We start from the raw sequence: 18,868 nt of genomic DNA on the forward strand, positions 1-18,868 counted from the left end.
AATTGATTTTAGAGCATTAGAGATATTATCCCAGAATGGTCTTATCCCTGTACAATACCATAGAATATGTGAGAGGTTGCCCTCTTCTGAGTTGCACCTCCAACACCGATCCGTAGAACACAACCCTCTTGAGAACATCTGTTTGGGCGTCATGTACCACTGGGTTAGTACTTTAAAGGAGTGCTCTTGCACCTTGACGCATCTGGAGAAGCCATGTGAGTGCGCATATAGCCTAAGGACATCTGTTTCAGAGAAGGTTCTGTTCAACTCAGTCTCCCACGTTTTCAGAAACTGCGGGCGGACGTTGGGTCTCGGCATGTTCAGTGCCAGGTAGAGCAGTGAGATTAACCTCTTATGTGGTGAATTGGAAGATATAATCTTTTCAAACCAAGTTTGTTCTAGATCCTGAACTTTTTTATCCAATAGGGCCTTACCAACAGATCCAAAATCCGCCACGTCTAAGAAGTTGCAAGATTTTACAATGTTCCTGAGAGTGTGCTCATCTGGTAAGTTGCCTAAGGCATTTTCTAGAAATTCCTTTGTTGTGAAGTCTCTCAGGGAGCCCCACCCAGGAGGAATGTGTGTTGCTGTCGGCCTAACTGAATAAGGGATCAGATCTGCAGGCATGACTGAAGAAGGATTACGCAATAAATCCTGGTCCCTATTAAGTTGCATGACCACCCGACCTGTGCCCCTAAGTAGTATATGTGTATGCAACGAAGTTGAATTCAAGCCCCATAACGCAGCCCTCTGAGACTGAGATAGCTGAAACAGTTATAGTAGTTATATTCTTGTACATAGCAGCAGTATTATAGTAGTTATATTCTTGTACATAGGAGCAGTATTATAGTAGTTATATTCTTGTACATAGGAGGCAGTATTATAGTAGTTATATTCTTGTACATAGGAGGCAGTATTATAGTAGTTATATTCTTGTACATAGGAGCAGTATTATAGTAGTTATATTCTTGTACATAGGAGGCAGTATTATAGTAGTTATATTCTTGTACATAGGAGCCGTATTATAGTAGTTATATTCTTGTACATAGGAGCAGTATTATAGTAGTTATAGTCTTGTACATAGGAGCAGTATTATAGTAGTTATATTCTTGTACATAGGAGCAGTATTATAGTAGTTATATTCTTGTACATAGGAGCAGTATTATAGTAGTTATATTCTTGTACATAGGAGGCAGTATTATAGTAGTTATATTCTTGTACATAGGAGGCAGTATTATAGTAGTTATATTCTTGTACATAGGAGCAGTATTATAGCAGTTATATTCTTGTACATAGGAGCAGTATTATAGTAGATATATTCTTGTACATAGGAGCAGTATTATAGTAGTTATATTCTTGTACATAGGAGCAGTATTATAGTAGTTATATTCTTGTACATAGGAGCAGTATTATAGTAGTTATATTCTTGTACATAGGAGCAGTATTATAGTAGTTATATTCTTGTACATAGGATACAGTATTATAGTAGTTATATTCTTGTACATAGGAGGCAGTATTATAGTAGTTATATTCTTGTACATAGGAGGCAGTATTATAGTAGTTATATTCTTGTACATAGGGGGCAGTATTATAGTAGTTATATTCTTGTACATAGGAGCAGTATTATAGTAGTTATATTCTTGTATATAGGAGCAGTATTTTAGTAGTTATATTCTTGTACATGGGAGCAGTATTTTAGTAGTTATATTCTTGTATATAGGAGCAGTATTATAGTAGTTATATTCTTGTAGATAGTATGAGGACTGGCTCTGGTAGGCAGGTTAGCGGACGCAATATAGAGGCAAAGGACCAGTTGTAAATCAATCCTCAGTGTTTATTCACACTTATAACATAACACAACAGTCACTTTTCAGGCTTGGTACTTGTCCACACACAGAAAAACAAAATAAAGTTATTCATGTAGATCCGCCACGCACCATTCACTATCGCGTATAGATCTGGCCCTTGTTAACGACATAATGCTACCACTAGTTAGGGATGTTGTTTATCATCCTCGGTCGTTGTCTGACCATTCTCTGGTGCAGATTGACTTGTGCCTGGGGGTGCTCAGACAGGGACCGAGGCTGTGGAAGTGTAATCCTCATTGGTTGAATGTGTTGGGTGACCTATCTGGGATTTCTATGGAAATTAAGGAATTTTTTGATATCAATACAGGGTCGGCTTCGATACCAGGTGTATGGGACGCCATGAAAGCATTTCTGAGGGGAGTTCTGATGAAAGAAATCAACAAACATAAATCCAGGACCAGAGAGGCGGATGTCAAGGCGCACGTACTAGTGTCCGAGGCTGAGAGAGAGTTTAGTAGATCCCCCACCATGGTTAGTAGTGAGGCGCTGGAGGTTGCTCAGGAGCAGCTGAGATGTCATCTGGTACAGGCCGCAGATAGAAAGAGAAGCTTTTACCGTCAGAGATCTTTTGAGGAAGGAGAGAAGGTGGGTCATTTGTTGTCAGTGGTCTCGCAGGCTCAGAGAGGCTCCTCTTGTATTCAGGAGTTGAGAGATGACAGGGGGAACAGTTGTCAGGACACAAAAGGAATATTAGGAATTTTAAAAAGCTTCTATGTATCCCTATATACTTCCACTGGATCTAGTTCTGATGAGGCCCTGAAGGATTTCCTAGAGGAGGCGCAGTTATCGGTGCTGTCAGAAGAAGATAGAGAGAGGCTAGAGGAGCCGATTACACTCGAGGAACTGGAAGCTGCACTTGGGGACATGGCAAGTGGTAAGGCCCCTGGAGCTGATGGTCTCCCAGTAGAGATATACAAAAAACTACAGGGGATATTACTCCCTGAATTACTTAAGGTGTTTGAGCACTCATTGGAGGCAGGTTCGTTACCACATTCGATGCAGGAAGCTATAATTGTGGTTTTGCCTAAGCCTGGGAAGGATCCTAAAATACCGGATTCCTACAGGCCAATTTCACTTCTCACGGCTGATGTTAAGCTACTGGCGAAGGTGTTGGCGAACAGGCTGTCCAAGGTAATTCTGACCATAGTACATCCGGATCAGACGGGATTTATGCCAGGTAAATCAACGGCTATTAACCTTCGTAGGCTGTACACTAGTTTAAATATTCCGGCGGACAATGGTGGTGACAGGGCCCTGCTTGCGCTTGACGCCGCTAAGGCGTTTGATAGTGTGGAATGGAGGTATTTGTGGGGGGTCCTGAGAATTATGGGCTTTGGTGAACGGTTCATTCAGTGGGTACAGGTTCTGTATTCTAGCCCTAAGGCGAGAATTAGAGCTAATGGAGGATTATCAGACTGTTTTCCCCTCGCCAGGGGCTCCAGACAGGGATGCCCACTGTCGCCCTTATTGTTTGCTCTTGCAATAGAGCCGTTGGCGGCGCATATTCGCTTATCTACAAGTATAGAGGGGTTTAGATATGGTGAACTGCATAATAAAGTGGCTATGTACGCTGATGATACCCTACTTTTCTTGGGCGATACTGGTGCGTCCCTGGATGCGGCCATGGCATTGATTGACAGATTTGGTAGCTTTTCCGGACTACGGATAAACTGGCAGAAATCCTCTTTGATGCCAATTGACGGGCAGGCCCTGGTAGGCAGACAAGTAGATAGTGTGGTGCCCTGGGTGGATAAATTTAAATATCTGGGATTACATATAACACCGAGACTAGCGGATTTTGAAGAACTAAATCTATCCCCTTTGCTAGCTACTTTTAGGCTTAAAGTGAGGTCATGGTGTAGGCTCTTTCTTTCGGTGGTAGGTAGAGTTAACCTTTTAAAAATGGTTATGATGCCCCAACTGTTATATATACTGAATAATGCTCCAGTTTGGATCCCTCTGGATAGATTTAAGAAAATTCACTCTATATTTAGAGATCTTACTTGGAAGTATGGACAGGCTAGGATCAAACTGGAGACATTGCAGTATTCTAAGTCGGAAGGGGGCTTAGCTGTCCCTAACGCATGGATTTATTTTTTGGCCTCCCAATGTCAGCATTTTAAGGGATGGATTGATCTACAAGCACCGGATATGACTGGGCAGATATTGCAGCATTGGCTGGGCAGTCGTGACCTCATGGGCATTCTGGAAGGTTTAGGAATGCATGCAGGGAGGGAAAAACTTCCTCTAATTGAACTCATGAAAAAAGTTTGGGCAAAAGTGAAGCTGCTAAGAGGAGTGGGAGGTATTAGTGAACTTTCACCTATTGGAAAGAACCACTTGTTGCCAGAACTATTGGCCATACCAGGACTTAGGAACTGGGAAACTTATGGAGTGACGAGAATTGGACAATTAATTAAGGACAAGACATGTAAGTCATTTCAAAACCTGCAGCAGGAATTTAATATCCCCAAGGAGTGGTTTTATAAATATCTTCAAATAAGACATGCCCTTGGGGTCACGATGCGGAAGGGATGTGTGATAGCTCAAATGGAGGTGGTCCATAAGCTTGTTCTTCCGTCGGGAGGGGGAAAAAGAGGGTTAATATCACAGGTGTACGCTCTTCTAATGGAAAAATTCTTAGAGGGATATCCGATTTCAAGAATGAAAAAGTGGGAGGCTGACGTGGGGGATATGTCTAAGGATATGTGGGAAGATATTTTAGAAGCAGTCCCCAAGGTGTCTCTAAGTGAACAGGGCAAACTGTCCCAACTATTTATTATACACAGAGTGTACAAAACACCGGTGTTCCTGAAAAAGATAGGAGTAAGAGGTGATGACAAGTGCCCAAAGTGTATGGAAGATGGTGCAGACTTGTTACATATGTTGTGGTCTTGTCCAGTAGTTGCTAATTATTGGGAGGAAGTTGTAGAGATGATTAATAGTAAATTGACATTAAGAATTCAAAAAGATCCTAAGGTGTGTATTCTGGGGTATGTGTCTGAAATTGGAGGAAATGAACCGGTTAGGGTAGCTGCGGGGAGATTGCTATATGTGGCCAGGAAACTGATCGCTATGAGGTGGATCCAGGGGAGTCCGCCCACACTGAGTGAGTTTGAACGGAAGGTGCATGACATGCTGGTACTCGAAAAAGGGGTGTTTGTGAAGAGAGGGTGCCCTCAGAAGTTTGAAAAAATGTGGACTGAATGGTTATCTCATACCCATGTGGTTATATAGTCAGGTGATGGTCAAGACCAATGTTAGGGTTGGGGGGTTAGGGTAGGGTTGGGGGGTTAGGGTAGGGTAAGGGGGGGGGGGAGTTTGGAAAGGTCAAGTTTCTGGTAATTTTTTTTTGCCCATAATATGTTTTAGCAAAGGTATATGTATTGTATGGATTCATGATAATACTGAGTGGTGATATACTTATGAGTATTGTTGTTCACTGAATCTGCATAGTGGATAATGTAAAGAAAGAAAAAGTCAACATATTGTATTATGTTATAATATGTATTTATTGTTTAATAAAAACGATTTGATTCAAAAAAACAAAACAAAATAAAGTTCACCTGGTATCCTGAGTGTCAGTTCACACCCGGCTGAATGCTCAGCCTCAGAAAGTCCACTTGCAGGCTTTAAGGCGGCCTGCTCGCCTGGCAAACGGTCTTCAGACCTCAGCACAGAGATAGCCAGAGCTCCACTGTCAGAGGGAGGTAATCCACACCACCTGACAGTGCTGACTGTTTTTTACAAGCCTGCCAAGACCCGGCCTGGCACATGGGGAGTAGTCACCCACCCAGCACTTTGACTACTCCCAATAAGAGCCGTCCCGGATCAGCTATTTACAGCCATACTAAATGGCAAAGTGTCAATCAGCATTAGCTGCCGCTGACACAAGAAAGTACCAGCTCTTATTTCACTGAGGCCAGGAGCCTCGGTGACACATACCTACCATCAATGACGACCCCTTGTATCTTCCTACAATCGGAGCAGTATTCTAGCAGTTATATTCTTGTACATAGGAGCAGTATTATAGTAGTTATATTCTTGTACATAGGAGCAGTATTATAGTAGTTATATTCTTGTACATAGCAGTATTATAGTAGTTATATTCTTGTACATAGGAGGCAGTATTATAGTAGTTATATTCTTGTACATAGGAGCAGTATTATAGTAGTTATATTCTTGTACATAGGAGCAGTATTATAGTAGTTATATTCTTGTACATAGGAGCAGTATTATAGTAGTTATATTCTTGTACATAGGAGCAGTATTATAGTAGTTATATTCTTGTACATAGGAGCAGTATTATAGTAGTTATATTCTTGTACATATGAGGCAGTATTATAGTAGTTATATTCTTGTACATAGGAGCAGTATTATAGTAGTTATATTCTTGTACATAGGAGCAGTATTATAGTAGTTATATTCTTGTACATAGGAGCAGTATTATAGTAGTTATATTCTTGTACATAGGAGGCAGTATTATAGTAGTTATATTCTTGTACATAGGAGCAGTATTATAGTAGTTATATTCTTGTACATAGGATACACGAACAAAGGATTTACTGAGACTAGACGGGTATAGTAGCAAAAATGTACGTATACTTTATTAAACAATACATAAAAATATATTTCATTTGTTGTGTGATATATCACATCAGATAAAAAGGTGGACTACACCTGAGGGGACATAACATGATAACATATAAAAAGGGCAATGGGGTCAACACTCAGCTACGACTTACAAATAACCAAAGAAAGTGCAAATGCATGACTCGAAGTTTGTACATATATATACATACATACATACATACATACATACATACATACATACACAGGGCCTATTTCACATGTAAGAAATGTTCTTTACATATATCACAAGTATCCACAATTATACTGATATACGCGTATGTATCTCCGCTGTCAGTACATCAAATGCGGACACACACGTGTATAGCACAAGGACCCATCCCCTTGTGGGAAGAAAGGACTAATGCCTTAAACTCAGCAAAAAAGTGCATATGTGCATAATGTAATCTATTATAAAAAATAGAAATACAGAAACAGAGTCACATGAGGATGCATGAACATGTATGTGCATGTCACCTTAGGGGCAGATGAAAATACTACCAGTACCCCAAAGGTAGAAGCATGCAAGGACATGCACATACAAATATATGTACTAAGGAATCAATCGACTAAATAACTATATCTGAGTAGATGTAATCAGAAACATCAAACATCACAAAGATCGATCCCTGCACTAAAAAAAGAGAACCTGAATTGTGCTACAGAATCATTAGCTATCAGAGCAAAGAGTAGCCCCACGCTTAGAAATGACCTACCCATATGATAGAGACAGTCCAAACTCAGGAGAGCCACGTACCCCGACGCGGGTTTCGGCTAGGATGCCTTCTTCTGGGGGATGTCACATCCCCCCAGAAGAAGGCATCCTAGCCGAAAACACGTGTGTTCCCTGTGTTTACCAGATGTTTAGGCCTCAGTAAAGTCAAACATAGAACCCGTGAATGATGGGAGCACTGACACTGACCGACCTGCTGAAGGGTAATGCATCGTCTGCTCTTTATTATTATTACCACAAGTCAATTCCTCTGAGATTTCTGGAGGAATGGGCGATCTCTTTCTATCAGAGATCTGTCCCTGCGTGGTGGCTGAGAGAGGACCTTAAAGAGCCAGTGCACAATGAGTGGATCAGTGCGTGCACCCTGAAAGTCACTGTGCCCTGCAAAGTCACAACGGTTTTATAATGATGCTCAGGGTGCTGCGACATTATCCTCTTGGCCAACATCTGGCTGCAGAGTTTTTTTCATTAAAAATAAACCATCATCCTCCACATGGCAATATTTTACATGTAAGTCTCTGTTCACCAACATTTTGGGACCTCGACAAAGGCAGTTAGGTACCTTTTTATGGGAATGTGTTCTTTAAAGGGGCATCTGTCAGCAGATTTGTCCCTATGACACTGGCTGACCTGTTACATGAGCACTTGGCAGCTGGAGGCATCTGTGTTGGTCCCATGTTCATATGTGCCCGCATTGCTGAGAAAAATGAAGTTTTAATATATACAAATGAGCCTCTAGATACAACGGGGGCGTTACCGTTACACCTAGAGGCTCCGCTCTCTCTGCAGCTGCCGTCCTCTGCACTTTGATTGACAGGCAGAGAAAACATCATCACATCTGGCCCTGTCAATCAAGGTGCAGAGGACGTCTTGGTTGCAGAGAGAGCTGAGCATCTAGGTGTAACGACAACGCCCCCGTTGCTCCTAGAGGCTCATTTGTATATATTAAAACTTCATTTTTCTCAGCAATGCGGGCACATATGAACATGGGACCAACACAGATGCCTCCAGCTGCCAAGTGCACATGTAACAGGTCAGCCGGTGTCATAGGGACAAATCTGCGGACAGATGCCCTTTAAATTGGGGTACCTGTCTGATATCTTGTCAATGCTGAACTATGGCAACCACCACATGGCTGTCACAATCAGTGTGGGGCGGGGGACTCCACACTGAACACAGGAGGGAAGGGGAACAGTAACTGGGCCTGGAAACTAGGGAAGAAACAACCCTAATCCGGGCCCTAACTATCCATCAATATGAATAGACCCTGAAGGTAGGAATATTTATATGCAGGATACCTAGGCCTTTATATCCCTATTAGGCCCTGAAAAAGGTTAGGACCAGAGACAACCCATTCCTCCCCAGATGGATGAATGGAAGTCTCTGTCTCAGGCCCAGATACAAACAACAGGGAATATAACAAACACAAACAAATGCGACACTTAACTTCTGTAGAGACGGAAGAACAGGAACACCAGAGACAAAATTCCACCAGCTCAGCCAAACCCAAATGAAGCTATCTACCGCATAGTCCGAAGGGTGGGGTCAGACTATAAAGGGTAGAAGTTATGACCACTGAGCAACAGCTGAGAAAAGGGAAGTGGTCATTAACCCCATCAACACTGAATCAAGAGAAATCAAGGAGGCTGTTAGATTCCTCCACGCTCAGCCAATCTCCTTGATTTCCTGACATCCGTCACCTGAGGGACGGTGACCGTGGCTTCTCAAAATGCCAGTTGCAGAAATAAAAAAGTATGCCCCCCCCCCCCACTACAGCTAGTTTCCACTGTTTTCTAAATCATATACTATGAACTGACTCTCTAGAGGACCACTGCTGGTTGCTTTATGTCCAGGGGCAGTTTCAGAAGTGATTGCCGGTCCTACCCAGTCCATTTATTACCTAATGCCAGCATGGGGGTCGGTGGGTCTGTAAATGCTGTGAAATCTCTGAGGTCTCGGCATGATCCTTCCCACTATGTTCCCCACTCGTGCCCAGGCAGCAAGGCCTCGCGACGTCCGCTACCTGTGGACTATTTGCTATTCGCCCTCGCTACCTCTGCTGATACCGTATTTGCATCCGGTATGAAATAAAGGATAATTTTTATTGAACTGCACGGGTGAGTGCCGCCTCCTTTACCTTCTACTACAGTGGTTTTGTATTCTTTTGATTGGCTTGTGCACCGCCGTTGGGCAGTGAAGACTCAAAAGGTGCGTTCATTTTGGTTTGAGGTTTTGTTGGCATGCTTTTTGACTGGGCTTTTTGCGGTGCCGCCTTCGCTATATCGCTTTCTTTGCACGCCCGCTGGATTACTGCCCACTAGGCAGAGCTGGCATCCCCTGAGGGTGCTGCCCTGACCCTATCCGTGCATCTCCTCCCCGTGGCCCTGGTAATCAGATGAGCACAATGAAAGCTGCAGGAGGCCGAACGTTTTAATGAAGATGATAATGAAGACGTTAGACGCTGATTAGTCAGGCGGCAAACTTCAGCCAAATACACTGTTTAGTGAATAAGTCCAATCTCCGCTCCACTGGCAAGAGCACAAATTAGCTTCTTGGCTTGTCTCCGCCATGTCCTCTCCTTTCCTTAACACCCGTAATCATCTTGTTTGCAGCCCACGCCGCATCTATAAAAATAATCCGCGTAGCTGCCGCCCACCGCTACAGGCCCTGTGATTTGTGTCCCCCCCCCACCAGCTCAAACATGGCTATGCTCAACTAATATCTTTTCAGTGGTCATTCATTATAATCCAGTCTGCACTCATGCTGCTTCTCTCCTTGTCCCTCAGAGCTTGCAATCTAATTTTTTTTCCAGTACCTGTGATGCTAGGGAATGGAACGCGGCGGTTATATATTCTGCATTTTATGGGTGCTCCTTCCATCAGGCAAGGGTAGATGCCACCCTTCTTATACTGTAGAGGGCAGCACTTTGGCAGGCCATCCCTGTGCTTTCCCAATTCTATATGACCCTTGGGCCAATTTAGCCCTCCGGTGTGTGCTAAGTAGTGCAGTTTATCTAGAGATGCAGACTTATCTAGAGATGCAGACTCCTATGGGGCCCCTGGGGTCCCTCCTCTCCACTGGCAGCTGCTCTACTACGGTATGTATGGTTTATAGATTGTTCTAGCTAATCTCCTCACTGGAAGATAAATGAATGCATGGCACGAATGTTCCTGCATAGTATGATACCCTTGGTCAGGGCACTAGATGGCGGTATACAGTCTGTTTGTACTGGCACCCTGGGCTCATGTAGATATTAGCCAATCCTGCTCACAATCTAGAAGGAATTTTATATTTTATATTCCAGTTCTATAAGAATCAGAGGAAAGAGAGGTAATTTACTATCGGGAGGCGGATGAAATGCACAGATTGTATTCATGGCCGCCTTTCCCATTGTAGCTACAGCTTTTTGTAGGCAGAGTAATGGAAGAAATTCACTTTATGTCCCTGATTTAAATAGATGGAAAGTGCAGGAAGATGTGCTGAAATATTATAGAGTTTTATAGTCGTCTCCAAGGGCCTCTCCAGCCATTACAGGCTATAATTCAGCCTGCTAACCAGTATCAGGATACGCCAGACAGCAATTTATTACCCTGAATACTTCTGCTACAACTGCTGGTCGCAAAGGCGTCTTTGGATGACGCCGCAAAACTGCTGACAGCACCTAGGTAGGAGTCGTGGAGAGGCAGGCAGACATACCTGTATACATGCTTTTATTATCAGAAGCAGTGTGAATAAGAACTTATATTCTGCTGCTCCTGCAATTGCCCTAAAGGCAGCAGCTCATACTGAAGTGCCCTCTGCAGTGAGCTGCTCCACAACCCACTGAAGCAGCCTTCTGGATCGACACTACAACCATCAGAAAGTCAATACAGACTGCTTCTAAAAATGAGGACTACAGCTCTACTAGTGACAGGAACCACTGCAGAATAGTGAGTGCAGCTCTGGAGTATAATACAGGATGTAACTCAGGATCAGTACAGGATAAGTAATGTATGTACACAGTGACTGCACCAGCAGAATAGGGAGTGCAGCTCTGGGGTATAATACAGGATGTAACTCAGGATCAGTACAGGATAAGTAATGTAATGTATGTACACAGTGACTGCACCAGCAGAATAGGGAGTGCAGCTCTGGGGTATAATACAGGATGTAACTCAGGATCAGTACAGGATAAGTAATGTATGTACACAGTGACTGCACCAGCAGAATAGGGAGTGCAGCTCTGGGGTATAATACAGGATGTAACTCAGGATCAGTACAGGATAAGTAATGTATGTACACAGTGACTGCACCAGTAGAATAGTGAGTGCAGCTCTGGAGTATAATACAGGATGTAACTCAGGATCAGTACAGGATAAGTAATGTATGTACACAGTGACTGCACCAGCAGAATAGTGTGTGCAGCTCTGGAGTATAATACAGGATGTAACTCAGGATCAGTACAGGACAAGTAATGTATGTACACAATGACTGCACCAGCAGAATAGTGAGTGCAGCTCTGGAGTATAATACAGGATGTAACTCAGGATCAGTACAGGATAAGTAATGTATGTACACAATGACTACACCAGCAGAATAGTGAGTGCAGCTCTGGAGTATAATACAGGATGTAACTCAGGATCAGTACAGGATAAGTAATGTATGTACACAGTGACTACACAAGCAGAATAGTGAGTGCAGCTCTGGAGTATAATACAGGATGTAACTCGGGGTCAGTACAGGATAAGTAATGTATGTACACAGTGACTACACCAGCAGAATAGTGAGTGCAGCTCTGGAGTACAATACAGGATGTAACTCAGGATCAGTACAGAATAAGTAATGTATGTACACAGTGACTGCACCAGCAGAATAGTGAGTGCAGATCTGGAGTATAATACAGGATGTAACTCAGGATCAGTACAGGATAAGTAATGTATGTACACAGTGACTGCACCAGCAGAATAGTGTGTGCAGCTCTGGAGTATAATACAGGATGTAACTCAGGATCAGTACAGGATAAGTAATGTAATGTATGTACACAGTGACTGCACCAGCAGAATAGGGAGTGCAGCTCTGGGGTATAATACAGGATGTAACTCAGGATCAGTACAGGATAAGTAATGTATGTACACAGTGACTGCACCAGCAGAATAGTGAGTGCAGCTCTGGAGTACAATACAGGATATAACTCAGGATCAGTACAGGATAAGTAATGTAATGTACACAGTGACTGCACCAGCAGAATAGTGAGTGCAGCTCTGGAGTATAATATAGGATGTAACTCAGGATCAGTACAGGATAAGTAATGTAATGTACACAGTGACTGCACCAGCAGAATAGTGAGTGCAGCTCTGGAGTATAATATAGGATGTAACTCAGGATAAGTACAGGATAAGTAATGTATGTACACAGTGACTGCACCAGCAGAATAGTGAGTGCAGCTCTGGAGTATAATACAGGATGTAACTCAGGATCAGTACAGGATAAGTAATGTATGTACACAGTGACTGCACCAGCAGAATAGTGTGTGCAGCTCTGGAGTATAATACAGGATGTAACTCAGGATCAGTACAGGATAAGTAATGTATGTACACAGTGACTGCACCAGCAGAATAGTGAGTGCAGCTCTGGAGTATAATACAGGATGTAACTCAGGATCAGTACAGGATAAGTAATGTATGTACACAGTGACTGCACCAGCAGAATAGTGAGTGCAGCTCTGGAGTATAATACAGGATGTATCTCAGGATCAGTACAGGATAAGTAATGTATGTACACAGTGACTGCACCAGCAGAATAGTGAGTGCAGCTCTGGAGTATAATACAGGATGTAACTCAGGATCAGTACAGGATAAGTAATGTATGTACACAGTGACTCCACCAGCAGAATAGTGAGTGCAGCTCTGGAGTATAATACAGGATGTAACTCAGGATCAGTACAGGATAAGTAATGTATGTACACAGTGACTGCACCAGCAGAATAGTGAGTGCAGCTCTGGAGTATAATACAGGATGTAACTCAGGATCAGTACAGGATAAGTAATGTATGTACACAGTGACTGCACCAGCAGAATAGTGAGTGCAGCTCTGAAGTATAATACTGGATGTAACTCAGGATCAGTACAGGATAAGTAATGCATGTACACAGTGACTGCACCAGCAGAATAGTGAGTGCAGCTCTGAAGTATAATACAGAATTGGTAATGTATATAAAAAATATTGTATATAGTGGATTTTTAGCTACATTAATAGCTCACACCCTGAAGGCACAGACTGGAAATTTCAATTAAAAATCCTACATATTAGGCTACATACACAAATCGCGGATCCACAAAACACGGATGACATGTTATATATTTTTGCGGGCCATGGAACGGAGCAACGGATGCGGACAGCACACTGAGTGCTGTCCGCATCTTTTGCGGCCCCATTGAAGTGAATGGGTCCGCATCCGAGCCGCCAAAACTGCGGCTCGGATACGGACCAAAACAACGGCCGTGTGAATGAGGCCTTATTGTGTAAATATTGTCTGATAGGGAGGGACATGTCTGATAATGACTCCAGGGTAGACAATACAGGGAATTATTAGTTACAGTTGCCTATAAAACAAGTCACTGGCATCTCCGCTCTGATGAGTTGCTCCACAGCGGCCGGGGATCAGCAATTGGGAAAGTGTAAGAAAACATTTAAAAGTGCAAACAGTTTTTCCCCGTTTCCCTGTGATCTACATGGCCTTTGGACACGTTTAAGTATCAGCAGGAAATGTTTGAGTCTTTCCTGCTAAAATCATAAAATCCCCCAAAATTCCTTGAGTTGTCCTCTTTCAATATAGCCGCCACAGCATCCTGCCCCAGCAGGTGGTCACCCAGCCTTCCCTGACTTATCAAGGTGATCACTGTGTAGAGGAATACAAGAGGATGGGATGTGCAGGTGGATATGATCCCATCAGAAAGACACAACTGCACCCAAAATGTTAGCCTCGTGCTGACTTTTCAAGGTCGCTTGGAAAGAGAAACCTCAGGACGGAGGATCTGGGTGTCAGACGTGTGATGGCGGGTTATTTTTTTATACTCTGCATACAAGTGATATAAATGATTCCTTCTCCCACCAACCCCATATACCAAGTGTCCATCTGATAACTCCATGGCCGTTGTAGTTAGATGTAATCTAGTTGCAGGCTGGGGAGAGGCTGACCACAGTCCAGGGAAATCTCATGGTCACTACTTCATGGCTATACGTGTAGGGCCCCTGGCCAATATCTCACATAGATGACTGCAGAAGAGATACCCATGTCCCCTGAGATACCCGAGCGCCCACACAAGCCTCCCTAGTAATGACGCCCCAGCCTTCCTGGCTGTGACTATGGAAATGTATATCTCTCCATAAACAGGCAATTTGTAAATGTTTTATTCCTGTCACGTCCAGTGGTCGTTCCCTGCAGTGTGTCCCTTCATCCAAATGGCAAAGCCATCTTTTTGATGCTCTTGGGGCATAGCCATTGGAGATAATTCTCTCCATATGGGAGATTGGCGGGGCCCCCAATGGGCAGTGCAGGGGCCAGCGACATGTGAGGAACTTCTTAGTAAATATGGGTCCTGTTCACAGCATGATCTAGGTGAGGGCAGTGTCACTTCAGCAGCAGGAGCTTCTATGTCTCTGCCTTGATCCCTGTCCCTAAAATCTCAAACTCAAGTCAGTGACGCAGCTTGGATTCCTGGCCCCCGCCTGTGATCCCAGAAGGTGACACTGCCATGTAAGACGCCGACGACTGCCACCGAACCTGAGCCATGTGTATAATCCTGAGTGGGCAAATGCAAACCTCCAGCCGCTGTGCACAGTCTACGAATCACAACCATCATATTTCTGATCATTGCACATCAGCGGGGATGAGCATGGGCAGAACAGACAGCAAATCATCATAATATAGCTCCAACATATACCATAGAGCGGAGAACATTGGAAGAACCTCCAAACTACCTGCAAAGTGATACCTTACTGACCGCGAAATGCAGGGAATTACTTATACATCATATGACACTGACATGAGCATCAGACATATCATCTATACATGACCACCACTGATCACTGCAAACGCCCTGGTGTCCACATCTGTCTTGCAATTCCATCCATCCCAGTACAGACCAGTGCTGTCTGACTATCTCATCCTTCTCTGGACACCAGTTTACCACATTAGACGGAGGCTGAAAAATCTTCTCAACCTCTTCGTTAGCTGTGGCGCCGCCATCTCTCAAGGTCATATAGAGTATACATGAAAAGTGACTTAATAGCCTTGATTTTTTTGGATCTGTGCTGTTCACAGAGATACATGGGTCCATGCATCCTGTAGGGGGTCCATGCATCCTGTAGGGGGTCCGTGCATCCTGTGCAGGGTTCGTGCATCCTGTGCAGGGCTCCATGCATCCTGTAGGGGCTCCATGTATCCTGTGCAGGGTCCATGCATCCTGTAGAGGGTCCATGCATCCTGTGCAGGGTCCATGCATCCTGTGCAGGGTCCATGCATCCTGCGCGGGGTCCGTGCATCCTGTAGGGGGTTCGTGCATCCTGTAGGGGGTCCGTGCATCCTGTAGGGGGTTCCTGCATCCTGTAGGGGGTTCGTGCATCCTGTAGGGGGTCCATGCATCCTGTAAGGGGTTTGTGCATCCTGTAGGGGGTCCATGCATCTAATTCAAGTTAATAGCATTGACCCAGAATGCTTTTGATTCACTAATGTTATTACCCTGTCCCTGTGCATCCTGTAATGTAGTCAATGTAATCCATCCAGCATATAGCTCTGATATCTCTGATGGACATCAACGGTCGGCCTTTCATTAGTTCATATCCCAGACATAAGACTGTTTAATTTTAATGTATTACAGCATAGGGAGGCAGTCAGCAGCTGGAGCAGTAGGGTGCAATCTGTGGGACTACAACGCCAAATGTGCCAGGGCATGATGGCAGCTGTCAGAAGTGGCAGACCACATGTGGATATACATCAGGAGCAGAGCCATCCACCCTTCCTATTACAGTTTATGACACATGGAGAACTGCTGACAGCTCTGCTCTCTGGGCTTGTGGCTATTTAAGAAAAGCTGGTCCCATATGTATTGGCATATTGAGGGTCCAGCAACTGGTTACTATGGTTTCTAGCAAATATAAAAGACTGGACACGATGGGAGTTGTAGTTTTACAACTTAGAAAGACTTTGACACTGGCGTTTTGGCTTTCCATTTGTGAGATCCGTTCAGGGCTCTCACAAGCGTCCAAAACGGATCAGTTTTGCCCATAATGCATTCTGAATGGAAAAGGATCCGCTCAGAAGGCATCCGTTTGGCTCCGTTCCGTCTCCATTCTGCTCTGGAGGCCGCCTGCAGCGTTTTGGTGTCCGTCTGATGAAACTGAGCCAAACGGATCCGTCCTGGCACACAATGTAAGTCAATGGGGACGGATCAGTTTTCACTGACACAATCTGGCACAAAAGAGAACGGATCCGTCCTCCGTTGACTTTCAATGGTGTTCAAGACGGAGCCGTCTTGGCTGTGTTACAGATAATATACAAACGGATCCGTTCTGAACGGATGCAGATGGTCCACGACGGATCCGCACAATACGCGAGTGTGAAAGTAGCCGATATGGACGGCATATCTTAACCTATCTGCATAGTCATGAAACAACATCTGCGCAGATTCAGCAGAGCTGACGTTGTTGTGTCATGCATCCTGCAATGAAGTGTAAACCCAGAAATAACGAATGGCGAGTTCGGCCAATGGCAAACCCAGCTCTGCTACATCTTTACTATGTAACACACCCATGGGTTTGTGCAGAATACTTTAATAGACTATTTGCAAAATTTACTCCAAGAAGTGCAGAGAACATAAGACTTCCATAAAATCCCCAGCGTCCATCCCTTTGTGTCTGCTCTAACACTACACCCAGCTCAACTTCACCGCCAGCAAATACCACAAGGCAATTACTAAGACATCCTTCCCAGAGATGTCTCCGGTCTGTGATGACACCTAATATCCCCCCCATTATCCCGGCCCATGGCAGCTGCCCGGCCTCTGCTCCTTTCCATCAATAACCCAAAGAGGAGGACTTCCACCAGCTCCCTTCACTGGTTCTACTGGTTCCCACAGTAATCTCCACTATGGTAAATCCAGGAGATGTGTCCTCATCGCCAGCTCCTGATGACAGAGCCCTTCATCGATGACCTTGGCTACAAAGTGTTAAATGTGACCAAGTGGAGAAGGGGAACATAATGGAAGATGTATCCGGCAATTCTCTATGATATTGGGGGGTGGGCTTCCTTCTAAAAGTTGGGGGCAGACTACCATCCATCCAATGGTGTTAATCTGATGATTGCCAGCAGTGGCATACAGAATAGTATATATATAGTATAATATACCACTATATAATAGTGTATATATATATATATATATTTATAGTAAACTGTGTTTAGTGATACATTTTGATACATTGTATATACCTTGTTCCTCCGCAGCCTCCTGTTCTGTGCAGTGTCCTAGCGTGTTGTCACCATAGAGCCTGTGATCCCCTGGGTGCCATCACTTGGGTGACACTATAATTAAGCACTGTCTGCTTTCACTACTCCTATGATAACACTTGTAAAGCAAGAGTCTATTAAGCTTCCCCCTCTGTACCGTGCATAGGGAGCCGGGATCATCTGAGGATCTACCGGAGCTGGAATGCAGATGGTTAATACCATAGGGGGGCATATTCAGGAGTAAGGAGGTCTCTGCAGATGGCACAGCTGCCATCCTGAACCCACCGAATTATGTAATATCACCAGGGCCAGTCAGGTGGATGTGCAAGCGATAGCATGTAGCAAGAGAATAGACCCATGAGCTTGCAATCTATACCCTCCAGCTGCACGCACTAATCTGCTCATTCCTAAAACACAGAGTTTACAATCTAATGCACCACAAGCATTAAAGCCACTTAGGTTTGCTGCCATGCACTTACCTAACTTTGGCTGCTACATGAGAGATGGTGTCATTCCTCAGTGCCTTCTTCTTGGAGACAGCTGTGCCCATTCTTGATGAGAGAAGAGATTGGGGGCCACATCCGACCAGCCCAGGGTGGGGAGCAGCCACTAGGATGAAGCTGGAGGTGCAGAGGTGATGAGGAGCTGGAAGGATGGTGACTGAGCCTGAAGCCTGTGCAGCTCTCATTGATCGCTGCAGGAGGGTGGAGGGAGCTGCTCCTGCCAGGAAGCCTCCACCATGTATGGGCAGAGGATGCGTGACCCAGTCCTCCTACTGACAGCATGGGCAGGGCCAGGTGCCCTGGTGGAGGAGGAGGGGGGCACCCAGCACATGTCAGTGTGCAAAGTCTGCGACTGCTGGAGCCTCTGCACCCCCATCATCCTGGGAGAGGAGGGAGCATCTGGTCCAGGCTGATGAGGAGCACCTACTGTAGCCTTCACTTACCTCCCTAATACCCCCAACCAGGAATGCACTTAGATTGGGAGAGCAAGTGGCCAAAAATGGACTCTAGCAATCAATGCCAAGCCGCTGGTGCAAAGTCAAAGCAGATATTGGGATTCATTTGGAAATGTAGCTTTACCTGTGTACAAATCAGCAGGTAGAGTATTGTGTGCAGCTTCTACTGTATATGGCTATCATTTACAGGTTAAATT

General features: G+C 44.5%; 1 protein-coding gene across 1 annotated transcript in view; it reads right to left on the minus strand.

Annotated features, from left to right (window-relative positions):
• The window catches only part of NSMF (NMDA receptor synaptonuclear signaling and neuronal migration factor), a 52,980-nt gene extending 34,629 nt beyond the window's left edge, over nucleotides 1-18,351 (minus strand). The window contains 1 exon segment of the mRNA XM_040405844.1: nucleotides 18,193-18,351. Coding sequence (XP_040261778.1) covers nucleotides 18,193-18,263 — 71 coding nt within the window. The 5' untranslated portion in view covers nucleotides 18,264-18,351.
• Between the last annotated feature and the right edge of the window lie 517 nt (nucleotides 18,352-18,868).

This window comes from Bufo bufo, chromosome 8 (assembly GCF_905171765.1).
Source record: "Bufo bufo chromosome 8, aBufBuf1.1, whole genome shotgun sequence".
NCBI classification, from domain to species: domain Eukaryota; kingdom Metazoa; phylum Chordata; class Amphibia; order Anura; family Bufonidae; genus Bufo; species Bufo bufo.